Raw genomic sequence first — 26,875 nt, 5'->3', positions numbered from 1 at the left:
TTATCAGCTTATTTTTATTTATCATATAGCTACAATGTTGGCATTTCAGTATTATAATTTATAGAATTAAATAAAACCTAATTCATAAATTTTATGAATTAGGACATGGGTTTTTGAGCATGTCGTGCCGGTGAGGCAAATTCGGAGGGGACACCAATTGACACGGCTCAGCAGACACTCCAGGTTGCGTTGGTCATGTCCAGGCAGGTCCACCTTCTGATCCGGACAGGGCCCAGATCCGGGATAAACCTCGGAGTAAACAGAGAGACTAACATTAGTGTAGATGCCACTCTTTTTACGATGTAACAAGTACATCAGGTGTTTTGGGAAGTGTTCCCGGTTCCGGCTGACCTAGTTAATGCAGCCTAACAATCAGTCAATTGAATTGAATAATAAAAAGTTAAAAATGTTCTATGTGTATGCCATAGTAAAGAGATGTGTTTTTAGTCTAGATTTAAACTGACAGAGTGTGTCTGCTTCCCGAACAATGCTAGGAAGACTATTCCACAGTTTAGGAGCTAAATAGGAAAAGGATCGACCGCCTGCAGTTGATTTAGATATTCTAGGTATTATCAACTGGCCAGAGTTTTGAGACCGCAATAGACGTGATGGAGTATAATGCGTTAAGAGCTCGCTTAAGTACCGGGGAGCTAAACTATTTAGTGCTTTGTAAGTAATAAGCAAGATTTTAAAATGTATGCGATGTTTAATAGGGAGCCAGTGCAATGTTGACAGAACTGGACTAATATGATCATACTTCCTGGTTCTAGTAAGAACTCTAGCTGCTGCATTTTGGACTAGCTGGAGTTTGTTTATTAAGCGAGCAGGGCAACCACCCAGTAGAGCATTACAATAATCTAGCCTTGAGCTCATGAACGCATGTACTAACTGTTCAGCATTTTGCATTGAAAGCATGTGCCGTAATTTAGATATATTTTTAAGATGATAAAATGCGGTTTTACAGATGCTAGAAACGTGGCTTTCAAATGAGAGATTGGTATCAAAGAGCACACCCAGGTTCCTCACTGACGACGAGGGCTTGACAGAGCAGTCATCAAGTGTTAGACAGTATTCTAGGTTACTACTTGTGGAGCTTTTCTGTCTAATAATTAAAAATTCAGTTTTATCTGAATTAAGTTGCAGGAAATTACTATTCATCCAATTTTTTATATCAGCTATGCATTCCGTTAATCTTGTGACTTGGTAGGTTTCGTCAGGGCGTGAGGAAATATAGAGCTGAGTATCGTCAGCATAACAATGAAAACTAACGCCATGCTTCCTAATGATATCTCCCAGTGGTTGCATATACAGGGTGAAAAGCTACGGTCCTAACACCGAGCCTTTCGGTACCCCATACTGAACTTGTGATGGGTGTGACATCTCTTCATTTACTGCTACAAACTGATAACGGTCAGATAAGTACGATTTAAACTATGCCAAAGCAGTTCCACTAATGCCAACATAATTTTCGATTCTATTCAGAAGAATATTGTGATCGATAGTATCAAATGCAGCGCTAAGATCGAGTTACACTAATAGAGAGATACAACCACGATCACATGATAAGAGTAAATCATTTGTAACTCTAATTAGAGCAGTCTCAGTACTATGGTACGGTCCAAATCCTGACTGGAAATCCTCACATATACCATTTCTTTCTAAAAAGGAACATAATTGTGAAGACACAGCCTTTTCTAGTATTTTTGATAGAAACGGTAGATTCAAGATTGGCCTGTAATTGACTAATTCTTTAGGATCAAGTTGCGTTTTTTTAATAAGTGGTTTAATTATAGCCAACTTAAAAGTTTTCGGTACATATCCTAATGTCAAGGATGAATTAATGATATTAAGCAGAGGATCTATGACCTCTGGAAGTATCTCTTTTAATAGCCTAGTCGGTATAGGGTCAAGCATACATGTTGTTGATTTTGATGATTTAACAAGTTTAGCCAATTCTTCTCCTCCTATAGTAGTGAATGAGTGTAATTTTTCCTCAGTGACACTACAATGCTCTGTCTGAAGTGATAATGTAGTAGACGGCTGCATGGTTATAATTTTATTTCTAATATTATCAATCTTACTAGTAAAGAAGTTCATAAAGTCATTACTGCTGTTTTGTTTACAAACATCAGAAGTTGAAGCTTTATTTTTTGATAGTTTAGCCACTGTATAGAATAAATACTTAGGGTTGTGTTTGTTTTCTTCTAAAAGAGTTGAGAAATAAGCAGATCTAGCAGTTTTTATGGCCTTTCTATATGCCATCATGCTCTCTTTCCACAAATTGCGAAAGATCTTCAGTTTTGTTTTCTTCCAGCTGCGCTCCATTTTTCTGGCTGCTGTTTTAAGGGCCCGAGTGTGCTCGTTGTACCACGCCGTTGGATTATTTGCTTTAATCTTCTTTAAACGCCGGGGAGCAACTATGTCTAAAGTGCTAGTAAAGAGAGAGTGAATAGTTTCTGTTGCAGCATCAAGTTCCTCTTGGTTATCTGTAATGCTGAGGAGATGGAACTGATGAGGAAGATTATGGACAAAGCAATCTTTAGTCGCAGCGGTTATCGTCCTGCCATATTTGAAGCGAGGGGATGGCTTTGCAGCCTTAGGTAAATTAAGTATACATGATATTAGGTAATGATCTGAGATGTCATCGCTCTGCTGCAGAATTTTAACAGTATCAACATTTATTCCATGTGACATTATTAGATCTAAAGTATGATTAAGGCGATGAGTGGGTCCCGATACGTGTTGTCTAACTCCAATAGAGTTTAGAATGTCTCTAAATACCAATCCCAATGCATCTATTTCATTGTCTATGTGGATATTAAAATCACCAACAATTAGTACTTTATCTACAGCTAATACTAACTCTGATACAAAACCAGCAAATTCTTTGATAAAGTCTGTATTGTGCCCTGGTGGCCTGTAGACAGTAGCCAACACAAATGTCAAACGGGATTTATCATTTACACTACACAGCGTTACATAAAGAACTAAAACTTCAAAGGAATTATATTTGAAACTAGACTTCTGAGTAATACTGAAGATATTATTATAAATTACAGCAACACCTCCCCCTTTACCTTTCAGACGTGGCTCATGTTTGTAACAATAATCTCGGGGGGTGCACTCATTTAAAGTAATGTAATTGTCAGGTTTTAGCCAGGTTTCTGTCAAACAGCACATCTAAGTTATGATCTATAATCATATCATTGACAATAAGCGTTTTTGGAGAAAGGGATCGAATATTCAGCAACCCAAGCTTTATCAATTGTTCATCCAAATTATATCTGTTGTTTATTTGTTGGACATCAATTAAATTTTTACTGTTGAAAGGTTTTGATGGTTTTTTGTATTTACTAATTTGGGGAACAGACAGTCTCTATGTGACAATATCTAGGTGAAAGAGTCTCTATGTGCTGGGATTTAGCTGATTTTGGTGACGTGAGACAGCTAGCAGACGGTTGGTTTAGCGAGTTTGTCTGCTTCCTAAGTAAGTAAATGTTTTGGCTGGATTTCTTTTTCGCAAAGGATACTTTCTTGGAGCAGGTGACCCATCTGCACAGCCTTCCTCCTCTTCAGTGGGCAGTCCTACATCATCCTCACATCTCCCGCCGATATCTCCTTCTGTAGGCTCTCTCAGCCGTTTCTTGATATCTTCCCCTACTGCCTGCTCCATCTTCTGCCCCTGTCATGAAAGGTTCCAGCTGGTCTATGCATTCTTGTTCTTCACTTGCTGAATTAGGGTGGAACTCTTCTGCCTCCACCCACTGTCAGGTTCTGGCCAGTAGCGTTCTATTAAAGCGCTCTACCTGGCCCTTTCCTTCGGGATGATATGGGTTAGTGCATGAACCCTGTATCCCACAGTATCCTTCCAGTTGTGCGAACAATTTGTTCTCAAACTCTCTACCCTGATCATGATGCAGCTTAGCAGGGAAACCGAACTTCAGAACGTAGTCCCCAAAGATCTTCTCAGCCGCGGTTTTAGCAGCCTTGTTAGTACACGCATAGGCTTGAGCAAATTGTGTAAAGTGGTCCATAACGACGAGTATGTATTTGTATCCTCCTTTACAACTCTCCAGGTGTAAAAAGTCTATTGATACCATCTCGAAAAGGTATGTTGTTACCACACTGTTCAGGGGAGCTCTGGTTGGTTTGTTCGGCCTCTTCCTTTTTAAGCAGCTGCACACTTTTGTTATATAGTGTTCAACTTTGCCCTGTATCCGGGACCAAAAGAATCTGTCGCGAATAAGAGCCATTGTTCGCTCAACACCAAGGTGCCCCATCTCTTCATGTAGCTCTTTAAAGACAAGCTGACGAAACATTTGGGGTAATACTAGTTGGTTCCGGGTCTTTGTCCTCCTGTATAGGATGCCATCCTCCCCTACACACAACTTGTTCTTCTCCCTGGCCATGATCCTGACGTCTTCATGTACCTGCCGCCCCTTCAGATTTGGCCACCGCCCCTTTATCACATAATCTCAAACCTTTCCAATCACCAAATCTTCCTGCGCTTCTCTCAGTTGCTCTTTAGATAATGCACTGATAGAGGATGCAGTGTGTCCCTGACTTCCTCCAGCAACCATTTCAGCAAAACTTAGCGGACACATCCAAGGATCCTGATCTTGGGCTTGCAGTCTTAGCACATCGGTGATGCTGGTTGTTACCTCAGGCTGTACTTCCTGTGAACAGGTGTGCATGAACTTCTCCATATCAAGTGGCATTCTGGAGAGGCCATCAGCATCTCCATTGCTTTTCCCTAGACGGTACTTGATCGTAAACTCAAACTCTGCCAATTCAGCCACCCAGCAATGTGTTGTAGCATTCAACTTGGCTGTTGTCATCACATAAGTTAAGGGATTGTTGTCCGTATAGACAACAATTGATGGCGCATAATATAAATACTCCTGAAACCTTTCACAGATCGCCCATTTCAGAGCGAGGAACTCTAGCTTCCCTGAATGAAGGTGATAATTTCTCTCAGGGGCTGTTAGAGTTCTTGAGCCAAAGCCGATTACAACCATCTTCTCCGCCTGGCGCTGATAAAGGACCACTCCTAAGCCCTCCTGTGATGCATCAGTATGGAGTATGAATTGTTTTTCAAACTCCGGATAACCCAGGACCGGTGGGTTCAGCAGAAAGTCAATCAGCCGACATAAGACTTCTTTACATTTACATTTAATCATTTAGCAGACGCTTTTATCCAAAGCGACTTACAAAAAAGGGGAGAGCAATAGAAGCAACGAAAAAAACAAGGCCAACAACCTGTAAGAGCTGTAAGAGCTTCTTGGTGGTGTGGTGTCCAAGTAATAGGATGACTGGAGTTCAACTGACCAGTGGTCTTGTTTTTACCTTGTGACTTCTCCTTCCTTTTTAGTTTGTTCTTCTCCTCAGGTCCATCATCAACCGATAGCAGGCAGTACAGAGGCTTGGCAATTCTTGAGAAGTTTGGAATATAAGTTTGATAATAAGAGATGAACCCCAAGACTTTTCTTAGTTCTCCAACTGTCGAGGGTCTTCTCTCCTTTAATGCCTGTACGGGTGCGAGTTCAGCAGGATCCATAGAAAACCCTTCTTTCGACACAATCTTCCCAAGGAATTTTACGCTGTTCTTGAACACTTCACTCTTCTTCGGTGTGTTGAAGAAATTTTAATAATTTATGTTTGAGTTCACACAAGAAGTCAACATCTGTTTCCATAATAAAACACCAAAAGACAATGTCTTTTGAAACCCAGGGGGTAGGGACGGGAACCCTAGTTTGAGAGTTTTCCCTCATCAGAGGTGTCGGCTAATCTAAATTAGATCTAAGACAACTGTTTGTTGCTTTTCATTTAAATTAGTTCTAAGACAGAAGGGGGGCCATGTATGTTGGTGTGTGTTTCTTACTTTCCCTCTTTAGGTACAGGGACCATTGTGTCCCATGACAAAAGGGTTGGAGGGAGACATTTGTTTCATCTTTCCTTTTGTTTCTGTAAAACACTGACACGGGGGTATAAAAGCTTGGACCTTTCTTTGTTCCTTAGTTCACACTCGATGCAGGCATTACCTGGGTTGACTGTGGATTCATTCTTGCAAGGATTAAATCTTTATAAAGACACGATTGGCTAAGGTTTGTCTCTTATTCAGAAATGCAACGGAGTTAACATATTTTTGCCACAACAGGTGTCAGTTAAACTCCATGCTTCTGATATCGATGCAATACCTTCCAAAGATCATTCACGTGGTCTTCAAATGTACGACTGTGGACAAGATTGTCATCGAGGTAAGGCTGACAGCTCTCATCCCGAAGCCCCATCAGACACTCCTCCATGCTGCGCTGAAACTCTGCTGGCGCTGATGATAGGCCAAAGGGGATCCTAATCCACTCGTACAGCCCCCAGGGAGTGATAAATGCTGTGAGTGGCTGGCTGTTTTCCTCCATGAACCCCTGATGGTACGCTTTGCCTTGGTCCATTACTGAAAACCACACGCTCCCACTCAGTCCGTTCAGCATGTCCTGCATACGTGGTATGGGGTGACGGTCGGGGATGGACTTCCGATTCATCTCTCGATAATCACAGAAGAGCCTCAGACTGCCGTCTTTTTTCGTACACAAACGATTGGTGATGAGTATGGTGATCTAGATTTTTTTTATCCATCCTCGATTCAACAGGTCTTCTAGATACTCTTTTACCTCTTTGTGTAGGGGCCTGGGCACCGATGTGTATGTGCGCCTCACCGGAGTGGAATCACTCAGCCGGATCTTGAGTTGCAACGAGGGAATACAGCCTACATCATCGTCATCTTTAGAAAATGCATCACACCCTTCTCTAAGCACTCGCCGCGCTTGCCTCTGTTGATCTGGTGTCAAGTGTGCGAGGCAGACTGGTGGGTCCCCCCTGTCTGAGTCCTCCTGGGCTTGAGTTGCCTCCACTCCATCTCTTGTCTCTGACATATCAATTGAACTCTCTTTCTTCATTTGAACTCAGCTGCCCTAAAGGTGGTGTCTGAGCTGGTCTGGCTTCGACTGGGTATACTGTCTTTACTTGCTGCACATAACCCAGCACTATGCGAGGGGGGAGAGTGACGTCATGACTGTTGTCATTTGTAACAGGGATCGTTACCCGAGTCCAGCTTCCTTTTTGCAGCTGAATCATGGTCTCTGCCACCATCAGTCCATCTGGCAACCTCTGGTTCTCTGTTGGCTCGAAGACAACTTCCCGTCTGAGGGGAAAGGGCTCTGTTCGCACACCGCACTTTACCCCCTTTGTGTGACCTGCTGGTATCACCGTTCTGAGTCGACCTGCTCTCACCATCCCTTCTGCTGAATCACTGCTGTTTTGCACCAGTTTAATTAACACTTCGGTTTTCTTACAGTCCAGAGAAAAAGCTTTGCTCATTGTTGTTGAGCTGACTGGAAGTTGGTACTCCACACCAATTTTGAGTAGCTGTTCAATGACATTATAGCCTACAATTGGCTCACCTGCCACTCCAGAGTCATGTGAAACAAGCATTGGGACCAATAATTCAGGCTGTTGTGCCTTCTCATCTCCTAGCTAAAACTTTACTTCCACCCAGCTATGAACGGAATTGGTGTTTGGTTCACTACTTTTCCGACCAAAGTTCCACAGCCCAAGATTTCTTCCATGCTGCGTACTGTGGTGTGTGGAAGGTGGCTTGCTCTCCATTCCTCATTAATCAGACATATTTGTGATCCCGTATCCCACAACACTTTAGTTGCCACTCCATCTATGAAGCAGTTTATAATGCATTTCTTCCCAATTAAGTTCAATAGCTTTATCTGACACTGGGAAGAAAGGTGACTCACATAGGTGGAATCCTCCCCCCTACTGGCCAGCATCTGCTGCAGGGGACCCTCTTTTGTCTCCAGCTGTTTAATCCTCTGGTGAAGAAGTTCCTCCACTGTAAAAAATCCAACTTGCAAATTGTTGACTCAGTTTCAGATTTTTAAGTTGAGTGGACAAATTTTTGACCACAATGTTGAGTTTACTTATAAGAATGATTTCACTGCAAGTATACTAATATGTCGTCCACTGAACACAAACAAGTAAGTTGAAAAAAATGTAATGTTTTAATTTATTCATAACTTCCCGTCATCGCGCATGCGCAGAATGTCAGCGCTGTACCTTGCACGGGGTTTCCTCCTTCAACCACGCTTTGGAAAGGACTGGATTTCATCTGGTTGAGGTAAGTTTTCTTTAAGCTTTATGAATAAATTAAGCTACATATATGGCACACCTTGTTTGTTAAATGTTAAAAGACTAAACTCATATTAAACATGTGGTGATTAGTTATCTTGTTTTTTATCTGTTATGTTCGGTGATCCTGTTAGCAATCTGTTAACATTTGAAGGTATGTATCAACATATACAGCTAGAGTATGGCTGGATGGACTATATTTTTGTGGAGACTATATAAAATGTAGGCCTATTTTACCAGAGACTGTCCACGTAGCACAGTCATGTATATTTAAAGCTTCATTTTGTAATAAACTTTTTTATGTTCAAAATTGACGAAATAGATACAATGAGCAAGTACTTTATGAATCCATTTTTCAAACTGTGTTTTTGTCTTATCTTGAATCATTACGCTACACCTATAATACATGTTTATTTTGGGACTATTTTAGCTCAGTCGGCATCGATGCGGAGTAGCACAATACTTTCGGCATGACTCATCCTCATAGACATAAACAGAGAGAAGTAGCTCCGACTACAATGTTCTTCCGCAAGACGCATGCACACCGTTTTGTTTTGATTAACGCGCGCCAAAAGTTACAGCTTCAACGTTATTGACAACTTAGACAAGTGTGAGGAAACATGCTTGAACGAGAAAAGAATAAGAAGGACTTGCATGATGTTAAAAATGTTAAAGACAGCATGTAAGTGGTAATCTTTTGTGTTTATTGCAATTTGATAGTGAAACATATACCCAATTTTGTCAAAAAGCTCACAGTGGTAGCATTACCGTAAACACAGTAGGTTATGTCTTAAGTGAACATAAATAATTTAGTGAATCCAAGATGTTTTAGTAGGATGTATTAGATATGTGCTTTAGCTCTTAAAGGGACAGCAATCTAAGTACCTGCCGTCTTGTGTATATTGTTACTCAAACAACAAGACAAAATCACTTAATGCTCTTTTGTATCTTTATAAATACATTTATATTTAATTAATACAGTGAAGACTATGCATTGGGTTTTCCCATTTTATTATTCCATTTCTGTAATACTACATGTTAAATTAACATACTGTAACTGCTTTTGCATTTGTTTTTGTATTTGTCCTGTTTAGAAAAAAGAAAAAAAAGCAACAACATCAAACATCAGTGATGCACTGACAAAAATCTGGCAGATGTGCAAAAAATGTGACCTTTGGAAAGATCAGGTGAGTTTATTATTTTTAGATCTAAATGAAGTGTACACTTAATTCTTACTTAGTTGTGCAGAGTATGGAGATGAGATGAAGTTCTTACTAGACCAACTTGAATATAAGGTAATTGTTTAGCATGTGATATATGTTTGATTAAAGGTTGAAAGGTGTCATCTCTCTGTCAAGCTATGTCCCATGCCTCTCTTTGGATATAACTTGTTCCATATTTGCTTTTTCTGTATTTCAGTCACATACACTCCATTGAACTTGCTCAAAGAAAGGCCACAACTTTCAGAGGGACCTTTGTTTATGAGAGAAAAGTTTGGAAACATCCTGAAGACTTGCCTGGTAAGAAGATATGTGTCATCATCAGCATATACACTCATGCCTGAAATACTTCACCTGTTTATCAGGTCCTTTTAGGTATACAAAACTTATCATTTGCTCTCTGTCAGCCAAGAGGCAGAGTAAAGAGACGAAAGCAGGGTACAAAGTCATGGTAAAAAAAAAATACTAAATTGAAAAATCATATTTGAAACTTTCTCAGTGATCAGTTTGACTTCATTTGAGAGCACCAATTCAACAAGTTGTTGAAACATTGAATCAGCATTGTAATTACATCAATGCTGAAATGGCATCTAACAGCACAGGTTCAGGTGTGGCAGTGGTTGGGCTTGGGAAATATATTATGTTTATCAGTTTTAGTTCAATGACTGAATTTGAACAAGCTTAAAAGGTTAGTTCAACTAAAAATTAAAATTAGCCCATGGTTTGTTCACCCTCAAGTCATTCGTATAGGACATTCTTCATATGCGCAGAGTTAAATAAAAATATCCTGGCTCTTCAAAGCTTTATAATGGCATTGAATTCAATCGAAGTAGCGTGTTTATGTAAGGAAACACACAAAGACTAAAAGACTACTGTATAGACTAAAATATCTAGCTTTCAGCGGTATGCAAGTCGACATGCGCTTGTGTGTGGGGCAGTTATATGATGGATAGAATAGCTGATGGATGGGTAGGTAAAAATATATTACTTGCTTTTTTATATATAACTCTGATATAACTGACACAAAGAAAGTTATATACACCTAGGATGGCTTGAGGGTGAGTAAATCATGGTCTAATTTTCATTTTTGGGAGGAACTAACCCTTTATAATCAGGGCCACCTTTACTTTTCAAATAAAGTTACATGAGCACATGTTTAGGAACACACTGAACACACGGTGGTCCACTGGAAAATCCCTAATGTTATACTTATTTCTATTGCAGGACATAGAACCAGGATAATGAGGATCTTTGAAAATGATGCCACCATCCACTCAAACCCAAATATAAGGTGCCTCTCTGTAGTACTAAGAGCACATTGGACCAGGTAATGTGCAATGCCTTTGCTGCAATTGTTACTAAATATTTTTTTTTCAAAATTATTTAATGTTCTTGACCCCCAGTGCTCAGCAAGAGTCTGGTCCTTAAAAAAATTGCTGCAGTCTTTATGGATAATCATAAGGTTGAGCTTTTTTTTTTTAAATTTGTACTCTAATTTAGTGCATAATCTTTTTTTGTTTATAAATATTGAAGAGTGGAGTAGAAGTTAATCACCCAATTGGAGACAGAAAATGCTGTTTTGCAGAATTGTCAATAAATATTTTCTGTAATGATGGCAATGTATTTTGCATTGTGTTGTATTTTCAGTGTGGTTTGTTCTTGCTGCATTTGGATTCTTAATATGAGGGCTATACAAGTATCTGGGTTAGATATTTGAAGAAAGTTGAACCAACTTATAAAAAGTACAAAGTTGAGTTAACTTAAAAAAATAAAGCAACCAGCTGCAAAAACATTTCTGAGTTTACTGAACTTCAAGATCTCTGAAGTTGTGCTTACTTGTTTCTTTGAGTTGGACTGGTAGTTAGATGAACTTACTGAGTAAAGTATAATTAACTTAATCAAATAAGTTTAGTGAACTTTCAAAAATGATTTGGCATTAACTCAACTTTTTATTTTTTACAGTGTACTCTCCTCCAACTGGCTAGGATGTGACACCGTTTGTACTGCCAAATCCACCTGCTCCATCCTATCTGACGGCTTCCCTCTGCATCCTATAGACAGATGTCCTGCCTGCCCACACCTAAAGCAGTGCACACACTGGTCTCCAACATCATTCCCTCGACATTCTCTGCACCGCTTCTTTGTTTTCCATCGTGAAGGAATAGTCAACCCCTTTTGACTGAATAATGTTTCTCATATCCTCCACCTCCTCTTTTAGCTGTTTCACTACTTCATAAAGTTCAGTTCACTCATGAACTGGCAGTAGGGCCTGGCACAAAATGCGGCACTGGCATCTCGAAGCGGCCGTCAGTGTAGTGGCATCTCCAGCGGCCGTCTGTGTACCGGCATATCCAGCGGCCATGTACAGTCACCGGGAGATGTCAGTGCAGCGGCATCTCCAGCGGCCAGCGACTTTCTTCGACAGCACATGCTGCTGGATATATATTTTGATTTAATAGCATATATATATATATATATATATATATATATATTAGGGCCGGGACTCGATTAAAAAAAAAAATTAGAGGCTTTGTAATTAATTAATCGAAATGAATCGCATTTTAATTGCATATAAATATTTGACCTGAGAACAATGAGAAGTAATTTTTCACATGGATTTTTAGTATACCATTGAATAAATGACTAAATACATAAGCTTAATCAACAAAATATAGTTTATTTATTTCAGTCCAGCAGACCAATGTTTGCCATTAAGTGTAGCAATAGCATATTTGTGATATTTGAGGCTTGATGTGCTGCGGTGATACGCAAATTCTTTGTTGTATAGCTTGCACACAACCATGCTCTTGTCAACGCTTCCATCCTTTCGCTTTTTAAAACAAAATTTCCCATCCACGGGGCCAAGCAAAGCGGTCTCATCAGCTTCTTCGTTCATGTTCACTATGGCTTGTTGTTGTCGTGACTCGTGAATGCTAGTTGGTGTTCCAGTATAATCGGTCCGTCGAATATATATATATATATATATATATATATATATATATATATATATATATATATATATATATAAAAACTGAATTTCAACAAAACAACATTATATAAGCTAGTTACATTATAGTCGGTCTCCAATCATCTCCAATTTATCATAAATTGTGGTAATAAAGTTGTAATGTTTCTGGTACTGCATTAAATCAGAGAAAGCTGAAATTTGTAAATACCTGGCGGACCATCCTCCCAAAATAGAGGAAAGGGGCGGGGCGCGGTGTCGTGATGACGACATCTCATTCTCAATATCGACGATATTTGGAAGCCGAAGAAAAAAAAAAGATATTTGGAAGCCGGAGAAAGTAGCCTAGCCTTGGCTGTTGAGGTGCTGCTATACGAGATGCCTTGCAGTGACAGCTGGCTGTTGGAGATCAGCTTTGCAGCTTATCTGATTTTACCAAAATTGTGCAGCACATCAAAAACTAGTGTCTGCATTAACTGAATAAGAGTTTATATTCACATTTAATAACATTTCAAATTAATATTTAATAAACAGCATTTTCTATGAAGGCATTATTTTATCGTCACTGAAACATGAAGGGGATATTGACACTTTTTTGATATATATGTATACACATACACAGAACAATTTCAGCTTTCTCTGATTTAATGCAGTACCAGAAACTTCATTACAACTTTATTAACACAATTTATGATAAATTGCTTACAAATGATTGGAGACCGATATATATAAAAATGCTATTAAATCAAAATATATATCCAGTGGCATGTGATGTCGAAAAAAGTCGCTGGCCACTGGAGCTGCCGCTGCACTGACATCTCCCGGTGACCGTCCATGGCCGCTGGAGATGCCAACACACTGACGGCCGCTGTAGATGCCACTACAATGACGGCCGCTGGAGATGCCACTACACTGACATCTGGCGGTGAACGTCTATGGCCGCTGGAGATGCCACCGGAAGTGCCGCTTTGAGATGCCAGTGCCGCATTTTGCGCTTGCTCTTTTTTTTACACTATTTTTTTTACACTAATCCAACTTGTGCTAGCCTAGAAATCTAGACCCTAGCGGCAGCAAATTTAATCTGCCCGTGAGTGTCATCTAGCAACTCTCAATACCCTTCTGAGCTTTAATTCTGCTCGAACTCTGTTGTATTCGTTTTCTCATATTCATCATATGGTAGCTCTCAATTTTTTCATATTCATCATATGGTAGCTCTCAATTGTCCAAAACAACCCTCAAAATATTTGCTATGGATGCAAAAAATACAGAAAATCAAACCATCCGAAATAATTATGACGGACGGAAGTTTCAGAGGCTGCAAACATATAAAACATGAGGTTGTATATATATTGTGACAAGTCTCCCGAGCTCTCATCAGCGTCGCCCTGGCAATTGATGGAAAACACCTGCACACGATCAGCACGGGCCGGATCGTCACAGCTGCAGGCCATCAGGCCCGGGCTTAAAAGCCTTGACTCTGGGACACCAGTTTGAGCACAATCTCCATGCAGCACTACGCTAACCTGTCTCTCTCTCTCTCACCCAGACTGCAGCCTGTGACGCTCCGGCCACCTCGCCGCACCCACGTCACCGCTAGCACCAGGGCACCCGGAAGAAGGACATTCACAGCGCACCTGCACCTAAACACATCACGTCTGTCAAAGTTCATACCAATAAATCCACCCTCTGGGGGCTTTGCACCAATTTCATTGTTGCGTGATCCTTCACCCTGCCACACTGGTGGAGAATGCGGGCAAGAGCGTGAAGGATCACCAACCACCCCCTGAACACTGACATTGTTTTTTTTCTCAACCACGCAGTCAACCGGATCGGAGAAAAAGGCGGCGCTCCTCCCCCATCATGGAAGACCTGCTAAAATGCCTTACCGAAGTGAGTCTGCGGCAGCAACAGATCACCGAGCATCTGGCGGCCCGCCAGCAAAAAGTTGAAGAGGAAGTCGCTGCTCTCCGCCTTGCCCCTGCCCAGCACGTTCCGCTGCCTGATCCGCGCGTCCGCGCCACCCAGATACTGCCAAAGTTAACTGGCCATGACGACATCGAGCTGTTCCTGCAGCTATTTGAGACCACGGCGGTTCGGGAGAACTGGGACCGGAGCGAATGGGCGCAGCTGCTGGGACCCCTGCTGACCGGTGAGGCACAACAAGCCTACTTTTCATTGCCCACTGAAACGGCTGACAATTATGATGCATTAAAGAGAGAAATCCTCGGACGCCTCGGGCTGTCGTCCATTTCAGCAGCCCAACTGTTTCACGAATGGGACTACAAGCCTCGTCGCCCAGCCCGCGCCCAGGCTGCTGAACTCTCCAGACTGTCCCGACACTGGCTGCTTGAGGGAACAACCACCGCGGGTCAGGTAGCGGAGCGGGTCACGATCGACCGTCTGCTCCGAGCTCTCCCGCCGCCCACGAGGAGGGCGGTGGGAATGACGAATCCAACCTCCATCAGCGAGCTCGTCGAAGCCATCAAGTTGGCGGAGGCGGCGATGCACCGCGACCCTGGGGAGCGAGCGCCGTCTTTCCCCCGGAGGGTGGTCCAGGAGCGACGCGCGCCGGAAGGTACCCAGCGCGCAGTACACAGGCCTGCGGCTCCCGGCCCCATCGACGAGCCGATGCCCACGGAGGAACCGGTCCCACCGGTACGGGCATGGTTGGCTGGCTGTGTCGTCCATCAGGAGCCGCCCCGCGGAGCCCCGCGATCGGAGGTGAAACTCAATGGGCGGCCAGTTCTGGCCCTTCTCGACTCGGGGAGCTCGGTCAGTCTCGTCCAGGCCGCCATCCTACCGCCCCAGAAGAACTCCAAAACCCAACTTCCGATCACCTGTGTACACGGCGACACTCGTCATGTCCCGGCCCGCCGAGTGACGATCTCCGCTGGCCCGGGCACCTGGCCGCTGGAAGTGGGAATTGTGAAGGACCTTCCCGTGGCCGTACTCCTGGGACGGGACTGGCCGGGCTTCGAAGAACTGCTTCAGACCTCCGTCCAGCCAGCCAGCCAGGCCGGGAGCCGCCCCCGAGAGCGGCGCGGTCGGAGAAGGAGGACGACCCAGGCCGCTCTTTTGGCATCGGACAGCGGGAGAGATGGTGAGTCCCCCTCCCAAACTCCTAATATCTTCTTTGATGTGTTCCAACAGGTCCAGGGAGGGGGCTCCTTCGCGAAGGCCCAGCTGGAGGATGACCGCCTCAAGAACTGCTGGACTCAGGTCCGGGCAGTCGATGGCCAGGACCATCATCCAGCGCCCCATCCTCTCCCGCATTTCATCGTTCGGAACGGCCTGTTGTACTGTGTCGCCCAGCGGAGGGGGGAGGTCAAAGAACTCCTCGTGGTGCCGAGGACCAAGACAGAAATGATCATGGAACTCGCCCACGGCCATCCAATGGCCGGTCACCTGGGAGTCGCCAACACCATCCAGCGGATCCGGGACCGGTTCCACTGGCCAGGCTTGGATGGGGAAGTGAAGCGTTTCTGTCAGGCCTGTCCAACCTGCCAACGGACCGCACCACGGGCGCCTCCCCCCAGCCCGCTCATTCCGCTTCCCATCATCGGGGTACCTTTCGAGCGAATCGGAATGGACCTGGTGGGGCCGTTGCCTAAGTCTGCCCGGGGACACGAGCACATCCTGGTGATCGTCGACTACGCCACCTGGTATCCAGAGGCAGTTCCCCTGAGGAAGGCCACGGCCAAAAACATCGCCCAAGAGCTGTTCCTCCTCTGTACCCGAGTCGGCATCCCAGCGGAGATACTGACGGACCAAGGGACCCCCTTCATGTCCCGGCTGATGGCGGACCTCTGCCGGCTGCTGCAGGTAAAGCAACTCCGCACCACGGTATACCACCCACAGACAGACGGCCTCGTAGAGCGGTTTAATCAAACCTTGAAGCAGATGCTCCGGCGTGTGGCAGCGGAAGATAAGAGAGACTGGGACCTGATGCTCCCATACGTCCTGTTTGGCATCAGGGAAGTGCCTCAAGCATCCACGGGATTCACCCCATTCGAGTTGCTCTTTGGCCGTCAGCAGAGGGGTCTTCTGGACGTGGCCCGTGAGGCCTGGGAACAGCAGCAGCCGGCACCTCTCCGCTCCGCCATTGAACACGTGAGAGAGATGCGTGAGCGGATCGAGTAGGTCATGCCATTAGTCCGGGAACACCTCACCAAGGCGCAGCAGTCCCAACAACAAAGGTACGACCGGGCGGCCCAGCCACGAGAGTTTCAACCAGGGGATCGAGTCCTGGTGCTGGTCCCCACCTCCACGTGCAAGTTCCTCGCGACCTGGCAAGGTCCGTTCACCGTCGTGGAACGAGTGGGGCCCGTCAACTATCGGCTGCGCCGGCCGGGTCCCCGGCGAGAAGAGCAGCTATATCACGTTAACCTGCTGAAGAGGTGGGTGGGGACCCGAGAACAGCTCGCCGCGTTGGCTTCCGTCGATCCCCTGGTTGTAGACGTCGGGGACCACCTGGCGGCCGCCCAGAAGACGGAGTTGAACCAACTGTCCGTCAGTTCTCTGATGTGTTCTCCACCCGTCCCGGGCAGACCAACGTCATCCAGCACGACATCCGAACGCCACCAGGGGTCATCGTGAGGCAGCGGCCCTATCGGGTCCCAGAGGCTCGGAGACAGGCCATCGAGGATGAAATTTGTGAGATGCTCAACTTAGGGGTAATCGAACCATCCCGCAGCGCCTGGTCCAGCCCAATCGTCATGGTACCGAAGCCGGATGGCACCCTCCGGTTCTTTAACGACTTCCGCCGGCTCAACGAGGTCTCGGAGTTCGATGGCTACCCGATGCCCCGTGTCGACGAGCTACTGGAACGTCTGGGGAGGGCCCGGTACATCACGACACTCGACCTCACCAAAGGATACTGGCAAGTCCCCCTCACGAACTCCGCTAAGGAGAAAACGGCGTTCTCTACTCCAAGTGGGCACTGGCAATACCGGACCCTCCCCTTCGGCCTCCACGGGGCACCGGCGACGTTCCAGAGGATGATGGACATCCTCCTGCGTCCTCACCAAGCCTACGCCGCCGCCTACCTCGACGACGTGGTCATCCACTCCGAGACCTGGCAGGACCACCTGGAGCGGCTCCGGAGGGTGCTCCTGGAACTCCGGCGGGCTGGGCTGACCGCCAACCCCCGGAAATGTCATCTGGCCCTCGCCGAGGCTCAGTACCTGGGGTTCCGGGTGGGTAGAGGGCTGATCCAGCCACAACAAAGAAAGGTTGACGCCATCCTGACAGCGCCCCGCCCGGAGACCAAGACCCAGGTACGAGCCTTTTTGGGGTTGACGGGCTACTATCGCTGTTTTATCCCTAACTTCTCCTCCTTAGCATCTCCCCTGACAGACCTGACCAGGAAGGGGCAGCCGGAGAAGGTGAAGTGGGATGACGCGCTGGATAAGACCTTCCGGGCCATCAAGACCTCGCTGACCACGGAACCGGTCTTGAGGGCGCCCGACTTCAACTGCCCCTTCCTGCTGCAGACGGACGCCTCTGACACGGGCCTCGGAGCGGTCCTCTCCCAAGTCCAGGAGGGTGAGGAGCACCCCGTCACCTACATCAGCCGTAAGCTGACCCCAGCCGAAACCAGGTATGCAGCGGTGGAGAAGGAAGCCCTGGCCATTAAGTGGGCGGTCCTGGAGCTCCGCTACTACCTGCTGGGACGCCGCTTCACTCTGATGACGGATCACGCCCCGCTTCAGTGGATGGCCCGCGCTAAGGACACCAACGCCAGAGTGACGCGGTGATTCCTAGCGCTCCAGGACTTCCACTTCACAGTGGAACATCGGGCCGGGACGGCCAACTCCAACGCCGACGGACTCTCCAGGCTGTGGTCAGCTTACGCAGGTCTGTCAGGGCGCACTCCCCGCCCACCCCTATGTTCCCCAATGTATGCCACTAACTGTCATTACAGGACCAGCGCGACGCTTAGGGGGGGGGGAGTGTGACAAGTCTCCCGAGCTCTCATCAGCGTCGCCCTGGCAATTGATGGAAAACACCTGCACACGATCAGCACGGGCCGGATCGTCACAGCTGCAGGCCATCAGGCCCGGGCTTAAAAGCCTTGACTCTGGGACACCAGTTTGAGCACGATCTCCATGCAGCACTACGCTAACCTGTCTCTCTCTCTCTCACCCAGACTGCAGCCTGTGACGCTCCGGCCACCTCGCCGCACCCACGTCACCGCTAGCACCAGGGCACCCGGTAGAAGGACATTCACAGCGCACCTGCACCTAAACACATCACGTCTGTCAAAGTTCATACCAATAAATCCACCCTCTGGGGGCTTTGCACCAATTTCATTGTTGCGTGATCCTTCACCCTGCCACAATATATATATATATATATATATATATATATATATATATATATATATATATATATATATATATATATATATATATACATATACACACACAAATAAACTAGTCAGAATATAGGCTACAGTTAAGCTTTCCTTCAGTTTGCACGCATGCACGCAGTTGTTAATAAATTAATAACAATACATTTTTGTAACAGCAATGTCTCCAAGTTTTGTTTTTCACTGTAAAAATGTCAAGATTTGCCAATGAAAAAAGAGTAGTACCGTTACCTTTCTCCCCCACCCACTCACCCCCACTTCACCCCCATTTATTGGGTAGTTTATGTTTGCATCACATAAGTCTCCAGTCAGCACGCAACGTGTCCAATAAAAACGTGTCCAGTAGGCAACATATAATCCGCCTTCTTCATGAAAAATCTTCCTTTAATCAAGATCCTAAAATCAAGATCCTTAAAGCAAGCAAATACAATAAAAGAAACAAACATTAGGCCTAGGCTATATTAAATCCTAAATATCACGGATGTGGTAAAGAGAACTTTGCGACTCCACTTTCTTAACTTCACAATTCTTAAAAGAGCTAGTGTACAATTTTAACATGCAACATATTTCAATGTAAAATTATAGAATAATTATCTAAATAGCAAACACAAATAAATAAAGTTTACAATATAAGTACAAATACTTAAAGACTGAAATGCACCACATAATTTGCAATATTTTTTCCAGTGAAAAAAGCAAAATAAGGCTTCTACAGACATCCATTTAATAATTTTAATAAATAAAATCATTTACACTTGTTATTATTGCATCCTGTTAATGTACAACAAAAGGGAGGTGCAAATAGTATGTATTTGTCAAAATAAAGTATAAATTGCATGCTATTTTTTTATTACTATTTAAACATATTGCAAAGAACTACTTTTATATGGTGTAAATAATCTATTTTCACTTAGTAAAGCTATTTCAGTTAAATAACATCTACAACTATTTGCACTTAGTGTAATTAGTAATTACCACTAAGAAAATATGCTATTTTTGCTTGGTGCAAACAGCTGCTGCCTATTTTATTTTGGGAACTTGGGGACCCATCAGGACTGCCAATGCATGGGGCCCGGAATCTTTTGCTACGCCCCTGTCTGATTTTATTACAGCATGAATGTACTCTGACACGAAACACCTGTGATCAGGACAGGTATCTGAAGTTATTACAGTATGACTGTATTCTGACATGTAACACCAGTGATCAGGACCGGTATCTGATGTTATTACAGTATTGTTACATACCTACTTTAGTCCAATAAACACAGACACAGGTTCTACTCTCGGTGAACTCACTTCTTTACTGAAGAGTTTTACACTGCCCCTCCTCTTGAGCCCTCTAGTGACAGAAGCTTGTAACAACCCCCCTTTTCTTGGATATAAAATGACATCACTTAACTGAACACATTAATTCTATATTAACTAAATGAACATGTCTTGAACTTCTTCAGCCCATTGATATTAACATTGTTTCTTCTTCTGTTTTCCTATTTTCCACTTTTTTGCATTAACATTAACAAAGTTAGATCTGTTTCATCCTACTTTATGAAAATATACAATCATATGGGCCTTAACAATTATTTGACTTGTCTTTTTGATCTTTGCTCTGTTTAGATCAAATGCTCTATATCTGTAGCATTTACTCCTTTCAGTTTATGACATATTCAGCCAACTTCTCAGGTAATGGTCTAGCTAGCCCTTTAGGGTCTTTTCTGTTCTGGTGTGTTTGGCAAGTCCTCTTTGGGCTCCAGATCATGGGAGTTGGAGACAGGACAAGAGTTCTTTGTGTTGTAATCCAACTGTTCACATGCAGCCTCCACATCTGCATTAATGTTGGTGTTAAATCTTTTAACATGAGTGGTGTTTCGTGTATAAAATTCAGCATGGCTTTTTCCTGTCGTGGAATGTTCAACACTTCTATACACAGTGACATTCTTCCTCAGTTATTTTTTCCAATCAAGCCCCTCAGCCTGTGCAATTCAGATTATTTTCATCAACGATGAGTTTTGAGTCCACTTGGGAGTGATTTTCACATTTACTCCTAACTGTTCAGATTTGAACTGAGGTCCTTGATCTGACCTACATGTGACAGGTAGGCCGTGTCTACTAAAGATAGACTCCAGACTGTCTATGATTTTTTTCCGATGTTGTCGACATCAGAATCTCATATTCATAGTGGCGACTATAGTAATCCACCCCAACAAATATGTAGTGACCAGTCGGAAGTGGGCCTCGTAACATATTGTATATGTTATACATATATGAGGCTATGAAGACATCTAGTGTTCATCTGACATAATGACATGGAGAGTCATGCGTGTATGCTGAGTGATGGAAGTTGAATAAAGTTATATGATGATGCTGAATCTCGTTTTGGTCTGTCTGTCTAAAGAACAGAACATGGTGTCAGAATAAGACAGAGATAAACACACCACCACTGTTGATTCTGCAAGGTAATCACGTGGAAAATTGAAAGAACTGGATACAAAGGTTTGAACTTTTCTCGCTAGCAAATGGAGTAGCAGAGAAGTCGGAGACAGTTCTGCACGTGGTGGGGGAAGAGGCCATAAAAGTATGTAATACATTTGAGCTCTCAGAAGAGGGGAGAAATAAAATACAAGTATTAAAAGAGAAGTTGTGAGTCTCAAAAAATCCTACCGTACATCAAACATGTATTTTTCACAAGATCGCAAGGGCCTGCAGAAACAATCGACATGTACGTCACTGATCTGAAAACCGAAGCAAAGGACTGTGGGTTGTGTGATCTGCACAATTCATTATTTTGTGATCGGATTTTATGTGGCATAAGAGAGGATCAACTAAAAGGCAGACTTCTAAGAGAAACGGATCTCACATTAGAAAAGGCCATAGACATCTGCAGGGCCAGCGAGATCAGGTCGAGTCAGGTGAAAGCACTCAATGATGAAGTAAATGTACACAAAGTTGAATCCAAAAAGCCAAAGAAAAGAGACACCAAATCAAAGCAGAGAAAGGAATGCAGCAGATGCGGCAACAAGCACGAGTATAGAAAATGCCCAGCTAACGGGAAAACATGTAAGACTTGTCAGAGGAAAAATTATTTTGCAAAGATGTGTAACACCAAAGACCGGTAGAGTCAGAGTAAAAGAATGCACATGATTGAACATGATAACATGGTTATTGGTACAGTAGCAGTGGAAAAAGAAAGAAATTTAATTTCCATCAACTCAAGTAAGGAGGATGAACAATGGATCGAGATAATCCAGATAAATGGTAAAAGGACTGCATTTATATAGCGCTTTTAACAGACCCTATGGCCATCCAAAGCGCTTTACATTTTGCCTCACATTCACCCATTCATACACCGACGGCGGTGTCTGCCATGTAAGGCGCCATCCAGCTCATCGGGAGCAGCTGGGGTTAGGTGTCTTGCTCATGGACACTTCGACACTTGGTCAGGTGGAACCGGGGATCGAACTACCAACCTTCCGGTTTGTAGACAATCTACATGAACCACTGAGCCACTGCCGCCCCTAAACAAACAAGAAAGCACTGAACTGTATGGACAAAAGACAGAAATACAAAATCTTGTTTGAAATAATAAAGCATGATGCACCTGCCATTCTAGGACGATCTGCATGTCAAAAAAGGGACATGATTAAAAGACTGTATGAAATTGAAAACAGCAGTGACATTCTCAAGGATTTTGATGATCTATTTGAAGGATTAGGCTGTTTACCAGGAGAACAACACATACAAATTGTTTCAAATATAAGACCAGTTGTGCATGCGCCAAGAAGGATGCCTGTAGCTCTGCTAGAAAAAGTGGTTGAAGAACTACAAAGAATGGAGCAGATGGGGGTCATTGCAAAGCAAACGGAGCAAACTGAATTGGTTAACAGCATGGTAACTGTAGTTACATCAAAGAAAAATGCACATTTGTATGGATACTAAAGATCTCAATCTGGCAATAAAAAGAGAGCATTATCCAATGCTGACAGTAGAGGATGTGGTCTCAAGAATGCAGAAGGCAAAGTACTTTTCTGTGCTAGATGCAAATCAAGGGTTTTGGCAGATAAAGCTGGATCATGAAAGTTCAAAGCTTTGCACAATAAACACGCCAATTGGGCGATACCGTTTTCTTAGGTTATCTTTTGGTATATCCTCAGTGTCAGAAGTCTTTCAGAGATCCATTGCACAAATGATAGAAGGACTGGAAGGTGTGGTAAATATCATCGATGACTTGCTGGTTTTGGGAGACTCCATTACAAGAGCATGATGAAAGGCTAATAAAGCTGCTGGAATGTGCAAGAAAAAATTATTTAAAATTCAACAGGAGCAAGTGCAAAATACTAATGTCAGAGATCAAATACATAGGGCACATGCTGGGTGCTTAAGGAGTTAAGCCAGATGAAGAAAAGATAAGGGCAGTGACTGAAATTCCACCACCACAAAGCAAGCAAGAACTGCAAAGATTTCTTGGAATCGTGCAATATCTGGCAAAGTGCATTCCCAACATGTCTGATATAAGGGCACCTTTGAGGAAATTGCTGGAAAAAGAGAGAGTGGCACTGGGAGGATGCTCAGCAGCAAAGTTTTGACAAACTGAAATATTTGGTCAAGGCAAGGCAAGGCAAGGCAAGTTTATTTATATAGCACATTTCATACACAATGGCAATTCAAAGTGCTTTACATAGAAAGGAATTAAAATAGGGCTAAAAAATACAATGTAAAGAGAATTAAAAATAATAAAATGATGATAACCAAAGAAAAGAACAGGTAAACTAAAACAGTTATAAAAAATTATTTAAAAAATGATGCATAGATAAGGTGCAATCAGTCGGACGTATAGTGGCACAGTGCTCATTCAGTAAATGCACAGCTAAACAGATGTGTTTTGAGTCTGGATTTGAATGTGGCTACTGTTGGAGCACATCTGATCTGTTCAGGAAGCCGGTTCCAACTACGGCTGGCATAAGAGCTAAAGGCAGACTCTCCTTGCTTTGAGTGAACTCTTGGTATTTCTAAATGCATTGATCCTGCTGATCTGAGTGATCTGTTGGGTTTGTATTTAATCAGCATATCTGTAATGTATTGAGGTCCTAGGTCATTGAGTGATTTATAAACAAGTAGTAGAACTTTAAAATCGATCCTAGATGTAACTGGAAGCCAGTGTAAAGACCTGAGGACTGGTGTGATATGGTCATATTTTCTGGTTCTGCTCAGAATCCTGGCAGCAGCGTTCTGTATGAGCTGCAGCTGTCTAATGGTCTTTTTGGGAAGGCCAGTGAGAAGTCCATTACAATAGTCCACCCTACTGGTGATGAAAGCGTGAACCAGTTTCTCTAAGTCTTGCCTGGAGACAAAACATCTAATCCTTGCAATATTTTTCAGATGATAGTATGCTGATTTAATTATTGCTTTGACATGACTACTGAAACTCAGGTCTGACTCCAAAATCACACCAAGATTCCTGACTTGATTTTTTGTTATCAGACCTTTAGCCTCAAGATACGCCTTCACCTTGAGAATTTCATCTTTGTTTCCAAATGTAATGATTTCAGTTTTGTCTTTGTTTAACTGAAGATAGTTTTGGCACATCCAGTTGTTAACTTCATCAATGCATTTGCAAAGTGAGTCAATGGGGCTGAAGTCATTAGGTGACAGTGCTAAGTAGAGCTGGGTGTCATCAGCATAGCTGTGGTAAGCAATATTGTTCTTTTTCATTATTTGGCTCAGTGGCAGCATATACAGGTTAAACAGGAGTGGTGCTAGAACTGACCCTTGTGGGACTCCGCATGTCATGGACGTCCACTCAGACTTATGGTCTCCTATACTCACATAATAACCTCTCCCTTCTAAGTATGATCTGAACCATCTGAGGACCATCCCAGAAAGCCCGACCCAGTTTTCCAGCCTGTCTAGAAGTATGTTGTGGTCAACAGTGTCGAATGCAGCACTGAGATCGAGTAGAACCAGAATTGATGTTTTGCCTGTATTTTAAGATGCTGTACTGTGTCTTCTAAAATTTTACCATCAATTGTTTCGAAATCAGACATAGTAATTTTCCGAGGGTTTGGTCTGATCTGACTGACCCCAGAGCAACTAGAGGATGTGTTGATCGCCTTTCTTATATTTTTGATTTTCTCTGAGAAGAAGGAAGCAAACTCACTGCATTTGCTGTCTGAGAGCATTTCTCTGGGAATGTGACACGGGGGGTTTGTTAGTCTGTCTACAGTAGCAAAAAGAGTGCGCGTGTTGTTTATGTGTTTGTTTATAATATTTGAGAAGAAGGTCTGTATAGCTTTGCCTAGTTCAACATTGAAAGCTTGAACGCCACTTTCGTTCAGATTTTCTGCATTGTCTTTTCATTATTTGAACTGCTGTTGAGTTTCTCCATGGTGCCTTTTGTTTGCCACTCTTTTTCCTGACTTTCAGAGGGGCAATTTCATCAATTACACTCTTAACTTTTGAGTTAAAGGAGTCAAGGAGAAAATCAACAGAGTCTGCAGATATGCTTGGTTTTAGAGATAAAGCCTTCATAAACAGCACATTAGTGTTCTCATTTAAGCATCTCTTTTTGACAGAGACAGATCTAGCTTCAATGGCAGGAGAGATTGATATGTCAAAGAAAATACAGAAATGATCAGACAGTGCCACATCCTTAATAACAATCGATGAAATGTTTAGACCCTTACTGATAAGTAAATCTAGAGTGTGTCCACGATTGTGTGTGGGTCGATTTACATGCTGTGTCAAATCAAAAGTGTTAAGAACAGTCATGAGCTCTTTTGTCGTACTGGATTCAATATTATCTATGTGAATGTTGAAATCCCCAGCAATAGCAAAACAGTCAAACTCTGAGGAAATTATTGATAACAGTTCTGTAAATTCCTCAATAAAGGCTGGAGAGTACTTTGGAGGCCTGTAAACAATGATAAGCAGGATGCGTGGAGAACCTTTTAACACAATACCCAGATATTCTAGAGACAAATAATCAGCAAATGATACTTGCTTACATTGATAGAAATCTTTAAAAAGAGCAGCAACACCCCCACCTCTCCTAACTGCTCTGCAAACACTCATAAAAGTAAAGTTATGAGGGGCTGCTTCATTGAGGACTGTTGCACTACAGTTTTCTTCTAACCACGTTTCATTTAGAAGCAGAAAATCAAGGTTGTTAGTAGTTATTAAGTCATTGACTAGAAATGATTTGTTCTTAAGTGAACAGATGTTTAAAAGTGCTAACTTAACAGTATTAATTTTTTCACCCACATTAATCTCAGTTTGACAGGTAACAGGCAGCAGATTATATTGGTTTGTTAAACGGCCTGACAAGGCCTTAGACTTTCTTTCACGTAACAGAAGAGAGATAGAGAAAGAGGCAGGCACACTGGGTTCCCACTTGTTTTGTAAACATTTGATAAAGGTACTGTTATCATAGCGGGGACCCAAAACACATCACTGAGAGCTGGAATCAGTTGTTTTTGGTTCACCTACAACAGATGGAGGAGGGTGTGGGACCTGGCGTTGTGACCGAAGAAATCTCACAGGAGGAGGGGGAGCTGGGCCCACAGGCTTTGGTGGTTGTGGGGCTCGACGCTTTTTGGTTGATATCTGGGGGCTCGCAGCAATTGAGTGTGATAGTCTAGTTCCAACAAAAATCAGTTCCTCCATTTTCTCTGAGAAGCCCAGATGCGGGGATGCTGGAGAGAGGAATGACATGTCCGGTGAGAGGGGCTGTTGCTCTGGTGTTATTGGTAGCTGAAATATGTTGTCCTGGCTTTGCTGTCCATTTTCAAGAAAGTCATCTTTGGGTGCTGAATCTTGGAGCAGTTCTAATCTTTCACAGTCTGTCTGTAGTGAGCTCTGTGGGCAGGGTTCAGCTGGGAGTGTGTCCATGAGCAATTGTTGTGGCTGTGTGGAGTTCTCATTGTCCTTGTGGGATGTGTCAGCCGAGTGTCCATTCAGGAGCTGAAATGAAGTCCTGTGGTCATCCATACTCTGTATCAGGTTGAGTGGGTTAAAACACACAGCTGAAGGATGATGAAGGGAAAAATAAATATTGTCCTTTAGCACTCTTGCACCAAGTTTGTTTGGGTGGTGGCCATTTGATGTAAACAGTTGTCTCTGACTCCAGAAGAGATT

General features: G+C 43.5%; 1 protein-coding gene and 1 long non-coding RNA gene across 2 annotated transcripts; both read left to right on the top strand.

Moving 5' to 3' along the window:
- Positions 1–8,083: 8,083 nt before the first annotated feature.
- Positions 8,084–10,699, top strand: LOC137062623 (uncharacterized). Its single transcript, XR_010901260.1, has 4 exons — positions 8,084–8,182; positions 9,288–9,380; positions 9,613–9,713; positions 10,638–10,699. It is a non-coding gene; the product is annotated as an uncharacterized lncRNA (long non-coding RNA).
- A 2,533-nt stretch (positions 10,700–13,232) lies between these two features.
- LOC137062319 (uncharacterized) lies at positions 13,233–16,525 on the top strand. The gene is made up of 2 exons (XM_067433188.1): positions 13,233–14,031; positions 14,199–16,525. The coding sequence occupies exon 2, from the start codon at positions 14,239–14,241 to the stop codon at positions 16,516–16,518; it is 2,280 nt and encodes a 759-aa protein (XP_067289289.1). The 5' UTR covers positions 13,233–14,031; positions 14,199–14,238; the 3' UTR covers positions 16,519–16,525.
- Positions 16,526–26,875: the final 10,350 nt, after the last annotated feature.

Source organism: Pseudorasbora parva, chromosome 23, assembly GCF_024679245.1.
Source record: "Pseudorasbora parva isolate DD20220531a chromosome 23, ASM2467924v1, whole genome shotgun sequence".
NCBI classification, from domain to species: domain Eukaryota; kingdom Metazoa; phylum Chordata; class Actinopteri; order Cypriniformes; family Gobionidae; genus Pseudorasbora; species Pseudorasbora parva.
This window is presented reverse-complemented; position numbering and strand designations above follow the sequence as displayed.